The 21,519-nt window shown below is 44.5% G+C and overlaps 1 protein-coding gene across 2 annotated transcripts; it reads right to left on the bottom strand.

The window, feature by feature from the left end:
* Positions 1 to 371: 371 nt before the first annotated feature.
* LOC148506397 (nmrA-like family domain-containing protein 1) lies at positions 372 to 17,559 on the bottom strand. Of its 2 annotated transcripts, XM_088446935.1 has the most exons (6): positions 17,498 to 17,559; positions 17,231 to 17,321; positions 14,954 to 15,192; positions 10,538 to 10,787; positions 9,465 to 9,655; positions 372 to 740 (listed from the first exon to the last, which is right to left on the bottom strand). In XM_088446935.1, exons 2-6 carry the CDS (start codon positions 17,268 to 17,270, stop codon positions 561 to 563), a joined length of 900 nt encoding a protein of 299 aa, XP_088303061.1. In that variant the 5' UTR covers positions 17,271 to 17,321; positions 17,498 to 17,559; the 3' UTR covers positions 372 to 560. The 2 variants fall into 2 exon arrangements, with proteins under 2 accessions (XP_088303061.1, XP_088303060.1); XM_088446934.1 differs by lacking the exon at positions 17,498 to 17,559 and having other exon boundaries at positions 17,231 to 17,446.
* Positions 17,560 to 21,519: the final 3,960 nt, after the last annotated feature.

The raw sequence follows: 21,519 nt of genomic DNA, 5'->3' as shown, positions 1-21,519 counted from the left end.
TCGCCCAAACTGCTCTATATAATAGGAACAATGACAGTGAATAAGGGAAGAACTTTATATTAATATGTAACATTATTCAGCCCTAATGAAAGCTAAATGGCCCCATAATTTAATAATTACAGAAGATGTAAACAAACAAAGAAATGACCCCTTCTGTACAAGGCGCAAACTGGTTTAATGTGGCGGGCGGGCGGGCAAGCTGCTGGCATTGCTTACTAGATGGCAGAGGGTAGATAACTGAATTACAGAACTGAAGGCGAGGAGCCAAGGGGGAACTAAAGCTATGTTGGTAAATGGCTGTGTAAGGGGTTATCATGTACAATTGTATTTCCCATAGATAAATAAAGGATAATAATGCTTGGGACGTGGAATGTTGTTATTAATTTTTATTAATAAAATTATAAAAAATTAACAACATTTTTTTTTTTTAAAGAAAGAAAACAAAATGGCCTCCATGCTGAGAAGGACAGTTCTGTGTCACATTCATGGTCCAGGTCACACTGAGCACAATGTTTTCTTGCCCTTTCCTTTGAACCCCCAGCCAATGCCAAGTGACACGTTCACAGGTCCTTAAAAGCGTCCTTGTTCTCCTCCATCCACTGCTGGAAGTTCCTGGCCCCGGGGTTGAGTTTGCGCGTGATCTCCACATTCCGGTCAGGTCTCATCATGTAGAAGCGGAACATATTGGCCAGTTCTTTTGCTCCTGGGAACCCCATCTTCTCGTAGTCCTCAGGGGAACTCTGTAAGCAAAGAGACGGAGGTTATAAATACACAAAATGTCGCCTGCTCCCTCACTCTCAGCCTGCAGCGTCTCTCATCACTAGATGTCACCGTGAGGTCACTGGTTTCATTTTAGATAAAAAAAGCTCAAAAAAAACAATCACTGCGCTAGAGTGTAACAATGGTATAAACAATAGTCCTGCTTACTGTCATTACCACAAGGAGGCTTCTGAGGTAATAGCTAGATGTAATACAACCCATAAACATACATAACTGCGCATAACAGTTTACCAATAGGAAAACATCAATTATATTATCAGATTCCTACAAAGCACCAGCTTCAATTTGCTATGTAACATGTATCATTGAAATTCTTGCAAAACTCAAATTGAATAGATGAAATAAAGGTGTCTATGTACTAAGCCTTGGAGAGAGATTAAGTACCAACCAATCAGCTCCTAACTATCATTCTTCCAACACAATACAGCTTGTAAACTGAAAGGAGCTGATTGGTTGGTACTTTATCTCCGTCCACTTTCTCTCTTTCTAAGGCTTCGTACATAGACCCCAAAGTTACCACCAGCCACAAGTTTGGCAAAGGGGAGGTGGGGGGAGGGGAAGCTGGGTAACACTGTAGAAGCACAGATGTGAGGTAATTAGCAGTGATAGGGGACAATAACAATGTTAGTCCTCTTCTGTAGGCTGAAATATAGAGCAGCATACCAGCGGCGAATCCAGACTTTACTTTTAGGGGGGGTGGTTTAAGAATTAATACTGACTCCTCCTCTTTCTAATGATTGCTCCTCCAACTTATAGTTTTGCCCCCAAAGTGAGTTCCTGTGGTGCCTGAAGTTATAATACACAAAGGGGATAATTCAAATGTTTTTTTGACCCTGATATTTGCATATATCACCCGACATTTTAGACCGGGCAATATGCAAATGTTTGTTCTGGCGCCAGACTCTCATTTTTTGTGCTAATCAGTAGGGGGTGAGCAGAAACAATAGGCGTCCGTGCAGGGCTGGCCCTAGACCAAATTTTTTGGTAAGCAAGTATATTTTTTGGCGCCCCCCTATGCAGTGCCCCTTTTACAGTGCCACCGGTAGTGGTCCCCCTTGTGCCCCCAGTAGTATTCCCCTTATATAGTGCCCCCAGTAGTAGTCCCCCTATGCAGTGCCCCCAGTAGTGGTACCCCCTATGCAGTGCCCCTTTTAGAGTGCCCCCGGTAGTGGTCCCCCCTGTGCAGTGCCCCTTGTATCCCCAGTAGTATTTCCCTTATATAGTGCCCCAGTAGTACTCCTCCCCTATGCAGTGCCCCCAGTAGTATTACCCCCTGTAGTGTCCCCAGTAGTATTCCCCCCTTGTAGCGCCCCCCAGTAGTATTACCCCCTGTGGTGTCATAAGTAGTATTCCCCCCTAGTAATCCCCCCTTGTAGCACCCCCCCAGTAGTATTACCCCCTGTAGTGTCATAAGTAGTATTCCCCCCTAGTAATCCCCCCTTGTAGTGCCCCTGCAGTAGTATTACCCCCTGTAGTGTCATAAGTAGTATTCCCCCCTAGTAATCCCCCCTTGTAGCGCCCCCCAGTAGTATTACAACCTGTAGTGTCATAAGTAGTATTCGCCCCCTAGTAATCCCCCCTTGTAGTGCCCCCGCAGTAGTATTACCCCCTGTAGTGTCATAAGTAGTATTCCCCTCTAGTAATCCCCCCTTGTAGTGCCCCCGCAGTAGTATTACCCCCTGTAGTGTCATAAGTAGTATTCCCCCCTAGTAATCCCCCCTTGTAGTGCCCCCGCAGTAGAGACGTAATGAAAATGTTAAAATAAACACTTACCTGAAACCCACTCCTGGTCCTGGTCCCGCCGCCGATACTAGCTCCTCCGTCCGCCGCTTTGCAATATGGGAGTGAGGTCACGCCATGACGTCACTCCCATTACCCACTGCGGGAGCCTGGAAGATGTCCGGCTCTGGCAGTGGGCGCAGCAGCCGATGAGAGTCTGTCTGACTCTCATCAGCTGCTAAAGCAAACACACAGCTGCCGGAGCTGGCGGCTGTGTGTTTGTGCTGTGTAGCGCTGACCGAACTCCGTCTCCGTGACACAGCTGCACCGCGGCCCGCATGGTACGCAGCTGAGGCGCCCTTCACTATGTGGCGCCTTACGCAGCTGCGTACCAAGCGTAACGGGAGAACCGGCCCTGCGTCCGTGGCATGCATGGCTGATTGGAGCAACAATTGAATTGCTGCGCAGGGCCCCCAAAAAACATTTGAATCGTCCCAAACTCATTTACCGACTTTAGACTGTTATTTCAACAGGTTTGGTCTACCAGTGGGAACTCTGGCAACCCAAATAACCATCACCCGAGAACATTAATTGTCACAGAATACATTATTGTACACTATTACCCGAGAACATTAATTGTCACAGAATACATTATTGTACACCATTACCCGAGAACATTCATTGTCACAGAATACATTATTGTACACCATTACCCGAGAACATGAATTGTCACAGAATACATTATTGTACACCATTACCCGAGAACATTAATTGTCACAGAATACATTATTGTACACCATTACCCGAGAACATTAATTGTCACAGAATACATTATTGTACACCATTACCCGAGAACATTAATTGTCACAGAATACATTATTGTACACTATTACCCGAGAACATTAATTGTCACGGAATACATTATTGTACACTATTACCCGAGAACATCAATTGTCACAGTATACATTATTGTACACTATTACCTGAGAACATTAATTGTCACACAATACGTTATTATACAGCATTACCCGAGAACATGAATTGTCACAGAATACATTATTGTACACCATTACCCGAGAACATGAATTGTCACAGAATACATTATTGTACACCATTACCCGAGAACATTCATTGTCACAGAATACATTATTGTACGCCATTACCCGAGAACATTAATTGTCACAGTATACATTATTGTACACCATTACCCGAGAACATTAATTGTCACAGAATACATTATTGTACACTATTACCCGAGAACATTCATTGTCACAGAATACATTATTGTACACCATTACCCGAGAACATTAATTGTCACAGAATACATTATTGTACACTATTACCCGAGAACATTAATTGTCACAGAATACATTATTGTACACTATCACCCGAGAACATTAATTGTCACAGAATACATTATTGTACACCATTACCCGAGAACATTAATTGTCACAGAATACATTATTGTACACCATTACCCGAGAACATTCATTGTCACAGAATACATTATTGTACACTATTACCCGAGAACATTAATGGTCACAGAATACATTATTGTACACTATTACCCGAGAACATTCATTGTCACAGAATACATTATTGTACACTATTACCCGAGAACATTAATTGTCACAGAATACATTATTGTACACTATTACCCGAGAACATTAATTGTCACAGAATACATTATTGTACACCATTACCCGAGAACATTCATTGTCACAGAATACATTATTGTACACCATTACCCGAGAACATTAATTGTCACAGAATACATTATTGTACACTATTACCCGAGAACATTCATTGTCACAGAATACATTATTGTACACTATTACCCGAGAACATTAATTGTCACAGAATACATTATTGTACACCATTACCCGAGAACATTAATTGTCACAGAATACATTATTGTACACTATTACCCGAGAACATTAATTGTCACAGAATACATTATTGTACACCATCACCCGAGAACATTGTCACAGAATACATTATTGTACACCATCACCCGAGAACATTGTCACAGAATACATTATTGTACACCTTTGCTCTGTTTCTGGACATTGCACTCTACTCTGATACCAGTACTGCCAGCCTACTCACATCTCTGTAATACATATACTGCATATACAACCTAATATATGTCATAGGAGCCCCGTACACCACACAGACCTCTGATCCCCAAAACACAGTCACCCCATAAATGTATCCATACAGTACATTGTGTCACGTAAAGTATAGACATTGTGTTCATTTCCACACACGCCACACTAAAGGATCCCCCCCTTCCCCACACACACATATACAGTACATAACACACATATACACAACACACATATACATAACACACACATAAGACACACATATATACATAACACACACACATATATACATACACACACACGTAACACATATATACATAACACACACACATATATATATACATAATACACATATACCGAACACACACACACACACGTGTGTGTGTATATATATATATATATATATATATAAATAAAACACACATATACATACACTACCGTTCACAAGTTTGGGGTCACCCAGACAATTCTGTGTTTTACATGAAAACTGACTTTAATTTATCAAATGAGTTGCAAAATGAATAGAACTTATAGTCAAGACATTGGCAAGGTTAGAAATAATGATTTAATTTGAAATAATAATTTTGTCCTTCAAACTTTCCTTTGGTCAGAGAATGCTCCTTTGCAGCAATTACAGCATTGCAGACCTTTGGCATTCTAGCTGTTAATTTGTTGAGGTAATCTGAAGAAATTTCACCCCACGCTTCCTGAAGCACCTCCCACAAGTTGGATTGGCTTGATGGGCACTTCTTGCCCATCAAGGCCAGTCTCAGATATGGCTTTTTCTTTGCCACTCTGCCTAGAAGGCCAGCATCCCGGAGTCGCCTCTTCACTGTAGACGTTGACACTGGCATTTTGCGGGTACCATTTATTGAACCTGCAAGTTGAGGACTTGTGAGGCATCTATTTCTCAAACTAGAATCTCTAATGTACTTGTCTTCTTGCACTGTTGTGCCCCGGGGCCTCCCACTTCTCTTTCTACCCTGGTTAGAGCCTGTTTGTGCTGTTCTCTGAAGGGAGTAGTACACACCGTTGTAGGAAATGTTCAGTTTCTTGGCAATTTCTCACATGGAATAGCTTTCATTTCTAAGACCAAGAATAGACTGTCGCGTTTCACATGTAAGTTCTCTTTTTCTGGCCATTTGGAGAGTATAACCGAGCCCACAAATGTGATGCCCTAGATACTCAACTAGCTCAAAGGAAGGCCAGCTTTATAGCTTCTCTAACGAGCAAACCCGTTTTCAGCTGTGCCAACATAATTGCGCAAGGTTTTCAAGGGTTTTCTAATCATCCATTAGTCTTTTAACGCGCTTAGCAAACACAATATACCATTAGAACACTGGAGTGACCCCAAACTTTTGTGTGTGTATATATATATATATATATATATATATATACACACACACACACACGCACCAGGCATCTATTATAGAAAAACCAATGCTGTTTGGAATTCTCATTTGCTAGGTAATCATATATTTGCACCAGGCATCTATTATAGAAAAACCAATGTTGTTTGGAATTCTCATTTGCTAGGTAATCATATATTTGCACCAGGCATCTATTATAGAAAAACCAATGCTGTTTGGAATTCTCATTTGGTAGGTAATCATATATTTGCACCAGGCATCTATTATAGAAAAACCAATGCTGTTTGGAATTATCATTTGCTAGGTAATCATATATTTGCACCAGGCATCTATTATAGAAAAACCAATGCTGTTTGGAATTCTCATTTGCTAGGTAATCATATATTTGCACCAGGCATCTATTATAGAAAAACCAATGCTGTTTGGAATTCTCATTTGCTAGGTATACTGTCTTTAATTAATATCTGTAAAATCCAGAGTAACTTTAAATGTAATTATCTAGTCAGATCTTATCTCCTAGCTTCATGGGATGCTGTTTTGGCTCTGCTTGTTTGTATTAGAATTTTATGACTTGTTTCTGGTGTGGGTGAGGGTATTGAGGGTGGGTGTAATCAGTGACTACACATGTTATGCTTAACTATATAATCAGTAGGTTACAATGCTTTAGGCTTGTACAAGGCTTCTAGGTTTTATTTCAAAGTGGGTTTTTTTCTAAGTGGGACTACATGTACAGCATAACTTAAAGAGTTAGTCAGGAGTTAAGCAGGAGGAAGACAGGAGGACAACATTTTAAAAGAACTCTCTATAACTTGGAAAAAAAAGCAAAGGATCTTCTGAGCTTCTGGAAACCCTGCAACTCAGCAACCAGCTTCCATTATAACCTGGACCCACCTTTTTCCAACACCCTGCTTCATCATTGTAAGCAACTACCTGCTTACTGAACATTTAATACTTGTATGTTTGCGTTTCTTCTCTACATTGTTTAAATCATTCCAATACCACTGTCAATTTATCGTTATACCACTGTAGTACCTACCATTGTTTCACATGTATACCTTTTTCTTATATATATATATATATATATATATATATATATATTCATACTTTAGACTAATTCTCAAGTCTTGCTACTTTAACAGCTCTATACTCTTTTTTTTGGTTATAATATACTATTGTAGTTGTGCCTTTACATCTTCCAGCACTGTTCTTCCTTTTATCTGATTTTGACCTTTGACCTGTACTGCTCCCTCATCTCACACTCATTACTACTGACTTCCCCCCCCCCCCCCCTCCCGACTGCCTCATCTACACGATGTCTCTTTTCTTCTACTCCTCCCTCAGCTGCTACATTATTTTCTCCTCTACCACCAGTTTTCACCTCTCTTCTCCATCCATAGTCCCCTCTACATTCTCCCCCTCCTCTGTCTCTCTTCATCACATATTAGTCTCTCAACTGCATCTCCCACAACTCCAGTATTATTCTCTACTCTCCCACCATGATCCTGCTGCACCACCACTAAACTCTGCACCCTCTCTTTTCTCCAAGATACTTATCCTTCTCCCCCCCCACACCACACTAAACCTCCACCTTACCCATCACCTGCTGTCACCCTTCCTCATTCAGAAGCCAGCCACATAACCCCACACTCCTTATCCCCCTTCTCTAGATCAATATCACCTCCACACTACATCAACCCTAATAATCTCATTCTCCTCTTAACTCTGTCCCTCTCTCCTGTTCCCTCTGGAAAGCCAGTTTTGTCTATAATAAACTGGTCCCTGTTCATGAGCACTTCATCTGTAATGCCTTGATTCTCCTTGCCATCACCAAACCCTGGCTATACCCCTCTGACACCACTGCTCCTGCAAAATTCCTCCATCACTTGGCTTCCTGGCTTTTAATCTTCAACTGGGCCCTCAAGACCCATTTCTTCCTCAATGCTTTCCAGCGCTCATCCTAACCCACTACTCTATGCTCCTTCCTCACTATCTAGCCCATCTGTGTCACCCCTGTTTGTCTGACCCTCCCCTCAGAATGTAAGCTCTCACGAGCAGGGCCCTCTTTCCTCACGTGCTTCTTCTTGCCTTACTTTTACTTTCATTTACAATGGTGCCTAAAACTGCTTACTGACACCCTGCTGCTTATTTAGGTGTTATGCAGCATTGTTTATAAATCATGTACTTGTCCTGCATTGTCTGTACTGTTAATAACTGTTGTCTTGTGTGCTCGTTTGTTTTTGTACTTTTTAAGGCGCTGCGGAACCCTTGTGGCGCCATATAAATAAAGGATAATAATAATAATAATAATAATAATCTATACATAACACACACACATACATAACATGCACATATAAACTAGGAATGTGCAGGCTCGGAATTAGTTCGGACTTGCAGCTCACCTGCCCTCCCATCACCGCACATCTCCCAACTCACCTGCCCTCCCACCTCCCAGACCACCTGCCCTCACACCTCCCAGATCACCTGCCCTCCCACCCCCCCAGTACAGCTCCCAACTCACCGGCCCTCACACCTCACAGCACAGCTCCCAGCCCACCTCCAAGTCCCTCCCAGGCCACCTTCCAGCTGCCAGCACACACCACTCCGCGCTTCACTCTGCTGACCAGTGCCGCGCTGTACTCTTCTGACCGGCACTGCTCCCTCTTCTCCTCTCTCCTCGGCGCAGCATATTGAATTTAGCTCCCGACGCGGACCGGCAGCCAATTAGGAGCGGCCAAATTCAATATGCCACGGGTCGCTGCTGATTGGCCACCAGTTCGCAAGCCATGATTGGCTCTTGGCCGGAGCCAAGTTTAATCAGGCAGTGCAGCCATTTGTCAACTGGCGCTGGGTGCCGAAGTGAAGTGCCGGTATGACACTTCGAGCAGTGCCGCCAAGGGAACCTCTGTCTTGACCATTGTACCAGGAGGAATCCTATTCAGTGCACACTGACCACCCCTCAGCGGCATCAAAACCTTCTACAGTGGATACACCTATTTGGAATCGAAGGCTAGTGACAAATTGAAACTTGCCAACTTGTGGCTGGTGATACCCGTGTCTTTATTTTGTCTATTCCGTTCACTCTGGTGTTTGGCTAAAATGTTATTGATACACATTATATATTAAATTTAAGCTGGTGTTGTGCAGGAATCTGATACCAATACATTGTTTCCTATTGGTAAATGGTTACCATTTTATCATGCGTGTGAACTATGTATGTTCATGGGCCGTATTCCATTTTATTATGGGCATAGAAGCCTCCTTGCTTTAATGACAATAAGTAGTCCCATTGTTTATACCCTCATTGAACTGTAGCGCAGTGATTGGTGATTACTGCTATAGCTGTTTGAGGCCTTTGCAAACTGCAGGTGTAAGGCTCTCGGTAATGTGGCCCTGGAATTATAGCGCTGGTGTATCTCACTCCTCCACTACCTCCTCTTGTGTTTTCCTCCCATTAGACACTGGGGAGCCCTATACCACCAATACTCACTTTGGCATCCTTGACGGTTATCCCAAGGGCTTTGGACATTATAGCTGCCTGCTGCTCCACCGTCAGCTTCTCCGCGCTGAGGCCAATGTCCTTGCCAGCGTATTGTGACGGAGATTTCAAGATAGTGACGACAACAGGGCCCAAGTCCTTCACAGACATCCCATCCAGCAGGACGTCGCCCATGGGGATGGCTGGAATGACATTTTTAAAATGACAATATAACATGTGAAAGGTGTTAATGATCCTAACAAAGCGCTAGAACTGTGACAACTGGTGAAATTAAACCGCTACAGATCTACACTCATCACCTATCACACATGGAGGACGTATGACGTCCTCTACACTCATCACCTATCACACATGGAGGACGTATGACGTCCTCTACACACATCACCTATCACACATGGAGGACGTATGACGTCCTCTACACACATCACCTATCACACAGGGAGGACGTATGACGTCCTCTACACTCATCACCTATCACACAGGGAGGACGTATGATGTCATATAGAGCTGGTGTCTGACACCACAATCTTTCTGCACTTGGGTTACAGGCGTTCCTATATCTGCTCTGTGCTAATGGGGAAACCTTGTTCTTTCCACTATTTCCCTGCTGCCTCCATCATGGCACCGTAGCTCTGTCCTAATATAATCACACAAGTGACATTTCACAGTCACACTTCACCTAAAGTATTCTGTTCTTCTATCCATTTCCATCTCAGTGGACATCGTGGACAAGCAGGAGTTGTACTATATTGACTACAATAAGGCATTTGGGACCTTGTCAATTGCACCTTAATGAAGAACAATTTTAAAGTGTCAGGGTCTGACCACCTTATTCTATTTATCTTCTTCTTGTCCAGGTGTACATTGTGCAGTAGCCAATCAGATAATAGATCCCATACCTGTATAATCATAAACTTAGGTATATCCCCAAACCACCCAACCATGTCCCCGGCCCACCCTTGTCATCCCCCACCAGTCTCCACACCTTCTGATGTCTTTACAACCAGCCGCTATGCCCCCCCCCTGTGCCCATGCCCACACAAGGCATCACCCCAGTGCCATACCCAGAGAGTAGCCGTCACTGTCCTTGTTCATCTGGGGCCTGAAGAAGGTCAGGAGGTTCTCATAGTAACAGGGAAGTCGCACACTGGTCATAGAGACTCCAATCTCTCTAAAATATTCCTCTACCTCCCCTTTGCCGTCGAAATGGAGCACTTCCAGCTTCCCTCCCGTCAGCTTCTTCACGTTTTCCAGGCCACTGAAGACCACGAGGGTCAGGCCCAGTTGTTTGCTTAAATCTGCGATCAATTTTCCCTGGAAAGAAGAAAGATCTTCATCAAAGCTCGAGTCACTTTACTCAAAAAGTACGTTCAGGTACCACCAACAGGTCATGTTTTCTTGATCTCTTTAATCATGCACAGGTAGAGTTAATCAGGGCCGGCGCTGGCTTTAGGCAGCTGCCTAAGGGCGCCGGGACCTGAGGGGCGGCCCGCTGAGGCTGTCTTAAAGAGGTGGCATGGTCTTGCCTTGCGTCTCCTGCTGGTGCAAATTGCTTAAACTAGCGGTGGCCGCAGCACCCATCTATACCCGCCCTCCAGATAAAGCAAGCCAAGAAGTACAGTCACATGAAGTCACATTGCCGCAGGAGTCTCCAGCAGTTGGCGCCGATGACGTCACTGTGTCACCGGCCGGCCCACTGCCTCCTCCAGTCTCACAGCCGGCAGCGTCCTGCTGCTGCAGCTTCCGGCACTTGCGCCCCTCCTGCCTCCTCCAATCCAGTGCGGTTTGCTGACCCCTGAAGTGACCCACAGACAGTCCAGCCTGAAGGACTGTCCACCATGGCGCTCTACACACATTCCGTTGAAAACTGTCTGTACCTTGAAGAAATCACACAGAGGTAAGTAGGTGTGTGTGTGTGTGTGTGTGTGTGTGTGTGTGTTTTTTCTAAGGGGCTTATGTACCAAGCTGCTTTTTACATAAAATTTTGCAGAAACTGCAGTTTATGCATCATTTTCCTATGTACTAATAGCACAATACAGGATATTTCACAGATATCTCCAGCAAAGTGCTAATTAGCGCTGCAAATCACAGTCCTCATTATTATCGATGGGGACTACGATCTGACCCCTATGTACTAAACTCCAAAAAGCAATGCTTTTAGGAGTTTAGCCCCGGTAGTTTACACCATCTTCAGATGGTGTACACTACTGTAAGTCTATGGGGTCTCCAGGGGAAGGAGAGAGATCTTTCCATCTATCCCCCGGCCAGTCCAGGAAACTGACACTGTTCACATGCGCAGCGTTAGCTTCAGCCGGGGAAGTCTTTCACTTCAGTGACAGACCGCCTAAATGCCGGGGATATAACTCGCCAGGACGGCGGTTACCGCATCCACTGTCCCTGCTAGTTCCCGGTAGCACATAGTCGGGATATTTTTATTAAAAATGAAGATATCGCCAGCGAGTTGGAATGATAATCACAGCAATGCCCCCGATTATTAATACATACACCCCTATATCTCTCTATGGGCCTGATACAGAGGTGGACAGTAATGCAGTAGTGTGAATTTATGCTATGGGCTGCCTACCTAGATGCCCACCAGCTGCCACTCTAATCTGCCGATCGGACATCGGCCTCACCATTGCACATTAGAGCAGCCATATGGCTGCCCAGAATGTCTGACGGTATATGGCCACCGATGTCAGTGGAACCGTGACTTTTGATGCAGTCCCTGACACCGACGCACCCACTGATGACAGTCACTATCCCAACCAACGCCCAGGAATGCCTATCAGAGTTGTATGGATGACCGTGCAATTCCGATCTACGTCTAAATGCGTCTGAATCAGGCCCTATCTATCTATCTATTATTTTGGAGGGGGTGTTTTATTATTTGTCAATGGTGGTTGTGATTCTAAGACACTTTCACCTGAGGTCCTAAAAAGTGTGTATTAGGGAGGGGAGGGTGGGGGGTAGGCAAAAGTTTGCCTAGGGTGCAGAGAAACCTTGCACCGGCCCTGGAGTTAATCTATTTTGCTGGATCAATATTTATCCCACCTGCTTCCACAGACAGAAATCCTAAAAACATGACCTGCTGGGAAAACTTGAGGTTTGAGGATGAGAATCACTGATTTAAAGGGTCCTTTTTCTAATCTGGAAAATATTTCTAGTTACATGAAGGAAACATTTGATCATTTAGAAGTGCGATTAGTTGTGAGTTATTACATTGTTTACAAAGAAATGACCCTGGTTATTTTTTTGTTGCCTTATATTTTATGTAAAGCAAGCGCTAACACATGGATGATTAACAATATTCCAGCTGTAGGGTCTGTCCCTAGGGCTCAATTCAGACCCGCTCGCTAGATGCTCTCGCACGCAGCCAAAGTATGCAAATCCCGCGATCGCACGGCAAAGCATTAGCACGCCCACTATGTCTTACCGTGCGATTGCTGTGTGTATTAAGACGCCCACTTTCCCACATCTCCAGGAAGTGTATGCAACAATCGGTAACATCGAGTATCATCGGAAGCGAACGCAGCACTTGTGGCTGACCATACCTTCCCGCAAGAACTGCGAGTGCTTCAGTGTGTAAAACAACCATGTGACGTGTGCTATGACGCTGCGTCTTAATTATGCACGCCTCTGAAATGGCGCTAAGATGCTCAGACACGCCTGCGTTCGCACCACCACTCCCCGGTTTTCATCGACCATCCCGTCACCACCCACAAATGGCTCGTCCTGTCACTCATTCTAGCGAGCTTGCTATGCACAGCGAGCCAACGCTTCCCGATCACATGGACTAGTTTGCGCACATTGAAAACATCGGCAGGCTAGCGAGCGGGTCTGAATGGGGCCCCTAGGTCCTATGATGTGAGTAGTACGTGCGCCTGCAGAGCTCACCATTCAGTACAAATACCATTGTTTTTTTTCGCCTTACCCACAATTCCTTAATTCTGACCACAACCCCCCCCCCCCCCTGCTATTAATCCTATTGATTTGTCATGAAATTACCAAAATATAATAGATCATGTGGCCTTATGGTGTGTCATTTGATTATCAGTCAGCAGGCAACAAGGGGCAGACAAAACCCCCTAAACCTGCCCATGGCCTGCACATAAACTATGTCTGACCTACAAATTTCCATGTGATAGGTACAATGCAGCGTAATACGTTTTTGCAGTTACATTCCCTTTATAGTATATGTACAGATGTGTCCTGCTATATCTTTGCCGATTGCGTTACAAACGTGCGCACGCATCACGCCATGCAATTACCTGCAGCAGCATACGCTACGGTATGGCACGCACTGCGATCGCACCATGCAACCCTATGGAGACGCAGGTGCGAACGCAGTGCTTGTGGGCGCACGCCTCTCGCCATGCGTGGCGTGATTTGCTGCGTACAGAGCAAAGATGTATAATTTATGGTCATAAATACGTATTCGTTTCGGCAAATTAGCGGAAGCAGTTGCTTGTCACTGATTTATCTGCTGACGCTGAAAGACGTGTGTGCGTGGGGCACCGTACTCTCACTAACGTTTTACTATGCATCTTGTTATAAGAATGGTGTATGCAGGGTCATCTCAATGTTTTTAGAGTGGGAGGGGAGGGGGCAAAACATATGTGCCGGGAAGAGAAAAGGGTCAGGGGTGACGCAAAGGAGGGGGAGGGGGCAGGGATGCCACAATGTGGGGGAAGGGGGCATTTAGGTCCAAGGGGAAGAGAGAAAGTACAAAAGGGGAGCTGAGGGGTAGGAGGGGAGGAATATATAAAGTTGGAGAGAAGGGCGCAGGGCTGGTGCCAGAGGAGGGGCCAGTATACAGTTACTAGTCACTGTAGGCGTGACGAGAGGGAAATACGCTGTACTAATATTATGGTGACTATATTATATTACATTTCATATTTGCTTTTCGTTGCTTTTACTCTTATATTGGATGAAGAATTTTGGGAGATTGCCTCAATATAATTTCCCCACCACTGTGAAATCAGAGATTAGGAGGGAACGCCATCAAAATATAAAGCTGCGCTATCACCTACCTATGCGTTTTATGTTTTCTTGTAGCATAGCCTCCTGGGCTTACTCAGTGCACACAGACCCCACCAGTTCTATAGTGCAGGACCCGTATATATAATTTATTTGCCATTTTAAATGACAGCACAAGGTGGGAGTGGATGGAAGGACCAATCAGTAGCCACCTACTTTGATTGATAGCTCTTCTGCCAATCATGGTTAGGTGGATCTCAGTCTGGGTGAAGTGTTTGTTAAAATGCCAGCAGGGTCCATCATCTCCCAAGACCAAATGGTTCCCCAACATTAGACCCTCATAGTTCCATGGTTAGATGGAGGAGTTTGCACTATTATGCAGAGATCAACGTCAGGTGATGTTGCCCCTTTGCAGCTTGGGAATTCAGAAGTATAAATATGGCTACAATGGTGGCTAGCATTTCTCCATAATCACAGACAGATACCACAGAGGTCGTTACCTGGGCCACCTCCTTCTCCTTGCTGAAGAGTTCCCAGAAGTTGGTGACCACGAATGCTCCATAGGCTCCGGTCAGCGCGGCCACCAGACTCTCTTCGTTGTCCAGATCTGCCGACACGACCTCTGCTCCGGCCTCCCTCAGCTTCACAGCTGCTGGTTTGCTGGTGTCCCGAGTCACTGCCCTGACCGCAAAGACGCCATCTTGTAGTAGAGCGGCAGCCACCGATCCACCCTGAGCTCCTGCCGGAGACGGTTATAAGCAAACAGTTTAGTACGAAGGATAGATTGTATTTACATAATTGCAATTTGCATTGACATCACTTTTCAGTTGGCAGTGTAAGATTTAGTAGACCTTCAAATGTCTGAAGAAATACAGGAAACAGAAAGCAATAAGGAAGCGACAGGATGAATATATCCATTGAGATGTAAAACCCTCTTTACCAAGGAGTATTAGCTGTGAGGTTTAGGCAGCCAATGATAATGCCCACATGCTGTAATCTACACACCCCAACAATACTTTGCAAACTCTGCCTCTGATTATAGGACTTACACTATACCTGTACCCACTGAGTGCCCAGCAATTACACTATACCTCTACTACCCCCTGACTGCCCTGCAATTACACTATACCTCTACTACCCCCTGACTGCCCTGCAATTACACTATACCTCTACTACCCCCTGACTGCCCTGCAATTACACTATACCTCTACTACCCCCTGACTGCCCTGCAATTACACTATACCTCTACTACCCCCTGACTGCCCTGCAATTACACTATACCTCTACCCACTGAGTGCCCAGCAATTACACTATACCTCTACTACCCCCTGACTGCTCTGTAATTACACTATACCTCTACTACCCCCTGACTGCCCTGCAATTACACTATACCTCTACTACCCCCTGACTGCCCTGCAATTATACTATACCTCTACTACCCCCTGACTGCCCTGCAATTACACTATACCTCTACTACCCCCTGACTGCCCTGCAATTATACTATACCTCTACTACCCCCTGACTGCCCTGCAATTACACTATACCTCTACCCACTGAGTGCCCAGCAATTACACTATACCTCTACTACCCCCTGACTGCTCTGCAATTACACTATACCTCTACTACCCCCTGACTGCCCTGCAATTACACTATACCTCTACTACCCCCTGACTGCCCTGCAATTACGCTATACCTCTACCCCCTGACTGCCCTGCAATTACACTATACCTCTACTACCCCGACTGCCCTGCAATTACACTATACCTCTACTACCCCCTGACTGCCCTGCAATTACACTATACCTCTACCCCCTGACTGCCCTGCAATTACACTATACCTCTACTACCCTGACTGCCCTGCAATTACACTATACCTCTACTACCCCCTGACTGCCCTGCAATTACACTATACCTCTACCCACTGAGTGCCCAGCAATTACACTATACCTCTACTACCCCTGACTGCTCTGCAATTACACTATACCTCTACCCACTGAGTGCCCAGCAATTACACTATACCTCTACTACCCCCTGACTGCTCTGCAATTACACTATACCTCTACTACCCCCTGACTGCCCTGCAATTACACTATACCTCTACCCACTGAGTGCCCAGCAATTACACTATACCTCTACTACCCCTGACTGCTCTGCAATTACACTATACCTCTACCCACTGAGTGCCCAGCAATTACACTATACCTCTACTACCCCCTGACTGCTCTGCAATTACACTATACCTCTACTACCCCCTGACTGCCCTGCAATTACACTATACCTCTACTACCCCCTGACTGCCCTGCAATTATACTATACCTCTACTACCCCCTGACTGCCCTGCAATTACACTATACCTCTACTACCCCCTGACTGCCCTGCAATTATACTATACCTCTACTACCCCCTGACTGCCCTGCAATTACACTATACCTCTACCCACTGAGTGCCCAGCAATTACACTATACCTCTACTACCCCTGACTGCTCTGCAATTACACTATACCTCTACTACCCCCTGACTGCCCTGCAATTACACTATACCTCTACTACCCCGACTGCCCTGCAATTACACTATACCTCTACTACCCCCTGACTGCCCTGCAATTACACTATACCTCTACTACCCCCTGACTGCCCAGCAATTACACTATACCTCTACCCCCTGACTGCCCTGGAATTACACTATACCTCTACTACCCCGACTGCCCTGCAATTACACTATACCTCTACTACCCCCTGACTGCCATGCAGGCCGTGCTGTCCCTTTACCCCCACTCACCTGTGGCTCCAAAGACAACAATCACCCTTTTCTCAGACATGGTGGGCGAGGATGAGGCTTAGTGTTCTAAGTGGCGGAGTGGTATCAGACACTGCAGGAATAAAGCAGAGGAACAGGTTATATAACACAGCCCATGTCACCCCCTCCCCTCACTCTCAGCTGCAGCCCATTCTCATTGTGACTCAGCAATGGCCGCAGGCAGGGGAAGGGGGGTTTGGAGCCCAGAAAACCAGTCCCTGGCCCCAAGAACTAGTGAGCCTCTGGCACCTCACACACAGGGCAGTCAGCAGCCGGTCATGTTATCCTGGAAGGAGGAGTCTCATTCCTGAGAAGCCAAGGGAGGCTTATATGTGTCCAGGGCTCCTTCTGCACTAGGGAAAAAGGAAAAATGAATATGAAATTTCCGTGCACGGTGGAGAATAGACACATCTGTTGCATACTGTACCTGCCAACTCTCCCTGATTGTCAGGGAGACTCCCAGAAATAGTAGCAATCTCCCTGACTCCCTGAAGAGTCTAGCAATCTCCCTGATTGCACCTTACCCCCATTATGAAGCTGTTATATATAAAAGAAAAAACAGAGATATATACATTCAAATGGGATCATTAGTATCATTTCCTGCATTGGGTATAAAGCACAATGATCTCTATGGCTATATACATTTTCTGAAAAGTAGGGATGTGCAGGTTCGTATTTTTCCCTCCAAAAAACGGGGCTCAGAAAGAGGCAAAACGTAATCTTTCATTGACAAACATCATCATTCCTGGACAAAAGTTATTTATGTATTATCATACACTGATATAGCGTAGGCATGTATGATCTGATGTAATAGTGTATAGTTATTTATTATCATACACTGATATAGCGTAGGCATGTATGATCTGTTGTCAGGGCCGGATTAAGGTCTGTGGGGGCCCCTGGGCAACAAACTTGTGGGGGCCCCTTATGCAGTGCCCCCAGTAATGGTCCCCCCTATTCAGTGCCCACTGTAGTAATGCCCCTTATGCAGTGCCCCTTATATAATGCCCCCAGTAGTGGTCCCCCCCTATGCAGTGCCTCAGTAATGGTCCCCCATATGCAGTGCCCACTGTAGTAATGCCCCTTATGCAGTTCCCCCAGTAGTGGTCCCCCTATGCAGTGCCCACTGTAGTAATGCCCCTTATGCAGTTCCCCCAGTAGTGGTCCCCCTATGCAGTGCCCCTTATATAATGCCCCCAGTAGTGGTCCCCCCCTATGCAGTGCCCCAGTAATGGTCCCCCATATGCAGTGCCCACTGTAGTAATGCCCCTTATGCAGTTCCCCCAGTAGTGGTCCCCCTATGCAGTGCCCACTGTAGTAATGCCCCTTATGCAGTTCCCCCAGTAGTGGTCCCCCTATACAGTGCCCCCAGTAGTGCCCCTTATAAAGTGCCCCCAGACCCAGTAGTGGTCCCCCCCTATTGCCCCCAGTAGTAGCCCCCCTATGCATTGCCCCCAGTAGTAGTCCCCCCCTATACAGTGGGGCCAGTAGTTGTCCCCACTATGCATTGACCCTAGAAAACACCCCCACAGTGCCCCCATGAAGCAGCCCCCTATACAGTGACTCCTATAGCGGCCCCCCTATGCAGTGCCCTCTGTAGTGGCCCCCTCCCCTATGCAGTCCCCTGTAGCTGCCCCCCCTATGCAGTGACCTCTGTAGCGGCCCCCTCCCCTATGCAGTGTCCCCTGTAGCTGCCCCCCCACCATGCAGTGACCTCTGTAGCGGCCCCCTCCCCTATGCAGTGTCCCCTGTAGCTGTCCCCCCATGCAGTGACCTCTGTAGCGGCCCCCTCCCCTATGTGCACACAAACAAAAAAAAATCACCACTTACCTGAATCCCCGCTCCTGACGCGGCCACCGCTGCCCGCTCCGAGTCCGGGCTCTTCCACTGCACTATGGGAGAGACGTCAGCGTCATGACGTCTCTCCTATTATCAGCAGATGCGGGGGGGGAGCCGGAAGTCAGAGCTCATAAGTGAGCTCCGGCCGGCTCCCTCCGTTGTGCAGCAGCCAATGAGAGTCTGTGTGACTCTCATTGGCTGCTGTAACATACACACAGCTGTCGCCGGTGGCTGTGTGTATGTCACTGTGTAGTGTAGACTGCGCTCACTGCGCGGTCTACACTAGCGGAGGGGACACTAGCGGCGGGTACAGACAGCGCACCGCTGCTAGTGGGGGCCCCTCCGGGTGTGGGGGCCCAGGGACGACCGCCCCTGTCGTCCCTCCCTTAATCTGGCCCTGTCTGTTGTAATAGTGTATAGTTATTTGTTATCATACACTGATATAGCGTAGGCATGTATGATCTGATGTAATAGTGTATAGTTATTTATTATCATACACTGATATAGCGTAGGCATGTATGATCTGATGTAATAGTGTATAGTTATTTATTTTCATACACTGATATAGCGTAGGCATGTATGATCTGTTGTAATAGTGTATAGTTATTTATTATCATACACTGATATAGCATAGGCATGTATGATCTGATGTAATATTGTATAGTTATTTATTATCATACACTGATATAGCGTAGGCATGTATGATCTGATGTAATAGTGTATAGTTATTTATTATCATACACTGATATAGCATAGGCATGTATGATCTGATGTAATATTGTATAGTTATTTATTATCATACACTGATATAGCGTAGGCATGTATGATCTGTTGTAATAGCATAGGCATGTATGATCTGTTGTAAATAACTATACAGTATTACATCAGATCATACATGCCTACGCTATATCAGTGTATGATCTGATGTAATAGTGTATAGTTATTTATTATCATACACTGATATAGCGTAGGCATGTATGATCTGATGTAATAATGTATAGTTATTTATTATCATACACTGATATAGCGTAGGCATGTATGATCTGATGTAATAGTGTATAGTTATTTATTATCATACACTGATATAGCGTAGGCATGTATGATCTGATGTAATAGTGTATAGTTATTTATTATCATACACTGATATAGCGTAGGCATGTATGATCTGATGTAATAGTGTATAGTTATTTATTATCATACACTGATATAGCATAGGCATGTATGATCTGATGTAATAGTGTATAGTTATTTATTATCATACACTGATATAGCGTAGGCATGTATGATCTGATGTAATAGTGTATAGTTATTTATTATCATACACTGATATAGCGTAGGCATGTATGATCTGATGTAATAGTGTATAGTTATTTATTATCATACACTGATATAGCATAGGCATGTATGATCTGATGTAATAGTGTATAGTTATTTATTATCATACACTGATATAGCGTAGGCATGTATGATCTGATGTAATATTGTATAGTTATTTATTATCATACACTGATATAGCGTAGGCATGTATGATCTGTTGTAATAGCATAGGCATGTATGATCTGTTGTAAATAACTATACAGTATTACATCAGATCATACATGCCTACGCTATATCAGTGTATGATCTGATGTAATAGTGTATAGTTATTTATTATCATACACTGATATAGCGTAGGCATGTATGATCTGATGTAATAGTGTATAGTTATTTATTATCATACACTGATATAGCGTAGGCATGTATGATCTGATGTAATAGTGTATAGTTATTTATTATCATACACTGATATAGCGTAGGCATGTATGATCTGATGTAATAGTGTATAGTTATTTATTATCATACACTGATATAGCATAGGCATGTATGATCTGATGTAATAGTGTATAGTTATTTATTATCATACACTGATATAGCGTAGGCATGTATGATCTGATGTAATAGTGTATAGTTATTTATTATCATACACTGATATAGCGTAGGCATGTATGATCTGATGTAATAGTGTATAGTTATTTATTATCATACACTGATATAGCATAGGCATGTATGATCTGATGTAATAGTGTATAGTTATTTATTATCATACACTGATATAGCGTAGGCATGTATGATCTGATGTAATATTGTATAGTTATTTATTATCATACACTGATATAGCGTAGGCATGTATGATCTGTTGTAATAGCATAGGCATGTATGATCTGTTGTAAATAACTATACAGTATTACATCAGATCATACATGCCTACGCTATATCAGTGTATGATCTGATGTAATAGTGTATAGTTATTTATTATCATACACTGATATAGCGTAGGCATGTATGATCTGATGTAATAGTGTATAGTTATTTATTATCATACACTGATATAGCGTAGGCATGTATGATCTGATGTAATAGTGTATAGTTAATTATTATCATACACTGATATA

This window comes from Taudactylus pleione, unplaced genomic scaffold (assembly GCF_031769625.1).
Source record: "Taudactylus pleione unplaced genomic scaffold, aTauple2 ptg000407l, whole genome shotgun sequence".
Taxonomy (NCBI): Eukaryota; Metazoa; Chordata; class Amphibia; order Anura; family Myobatrachidae; genus Taudactylus; species Taudactylus pleione.
The sequence above is the reverse complement of the archived record's forward strand: the minus strand, read 5'-3'. Positions and strand labels throughout refer to the sequence as shown.

What these genes read in the sequence shown, in the direction of transcription:
- LOC148506397 (XM_088446935.1), bottom strand. Translation starts at nt 17,270, where the DNA reads ATGTCTGAGAAAAGGGTGATTGTTGTCTTTGGAGCCACAG. An exon ending in TGTTGTCTTTGGAGCCACAG is followed by an intron (nt 15,193 to 17,230) that starts GTGAGTGGGGGT and finishes CGTCTCCGGCAG; the next exon opens with GAGCTCAGGGTGGATCGGTG. An exon ending in CAGTGACGGCTACTCTCTGG is followed by an intron (nt 9,656 to 10,537) that starts GTATGGCACTGG and finishes ATGTCATTCCAG; the next exon opens with CCATCCCCATGGGCGACGTC.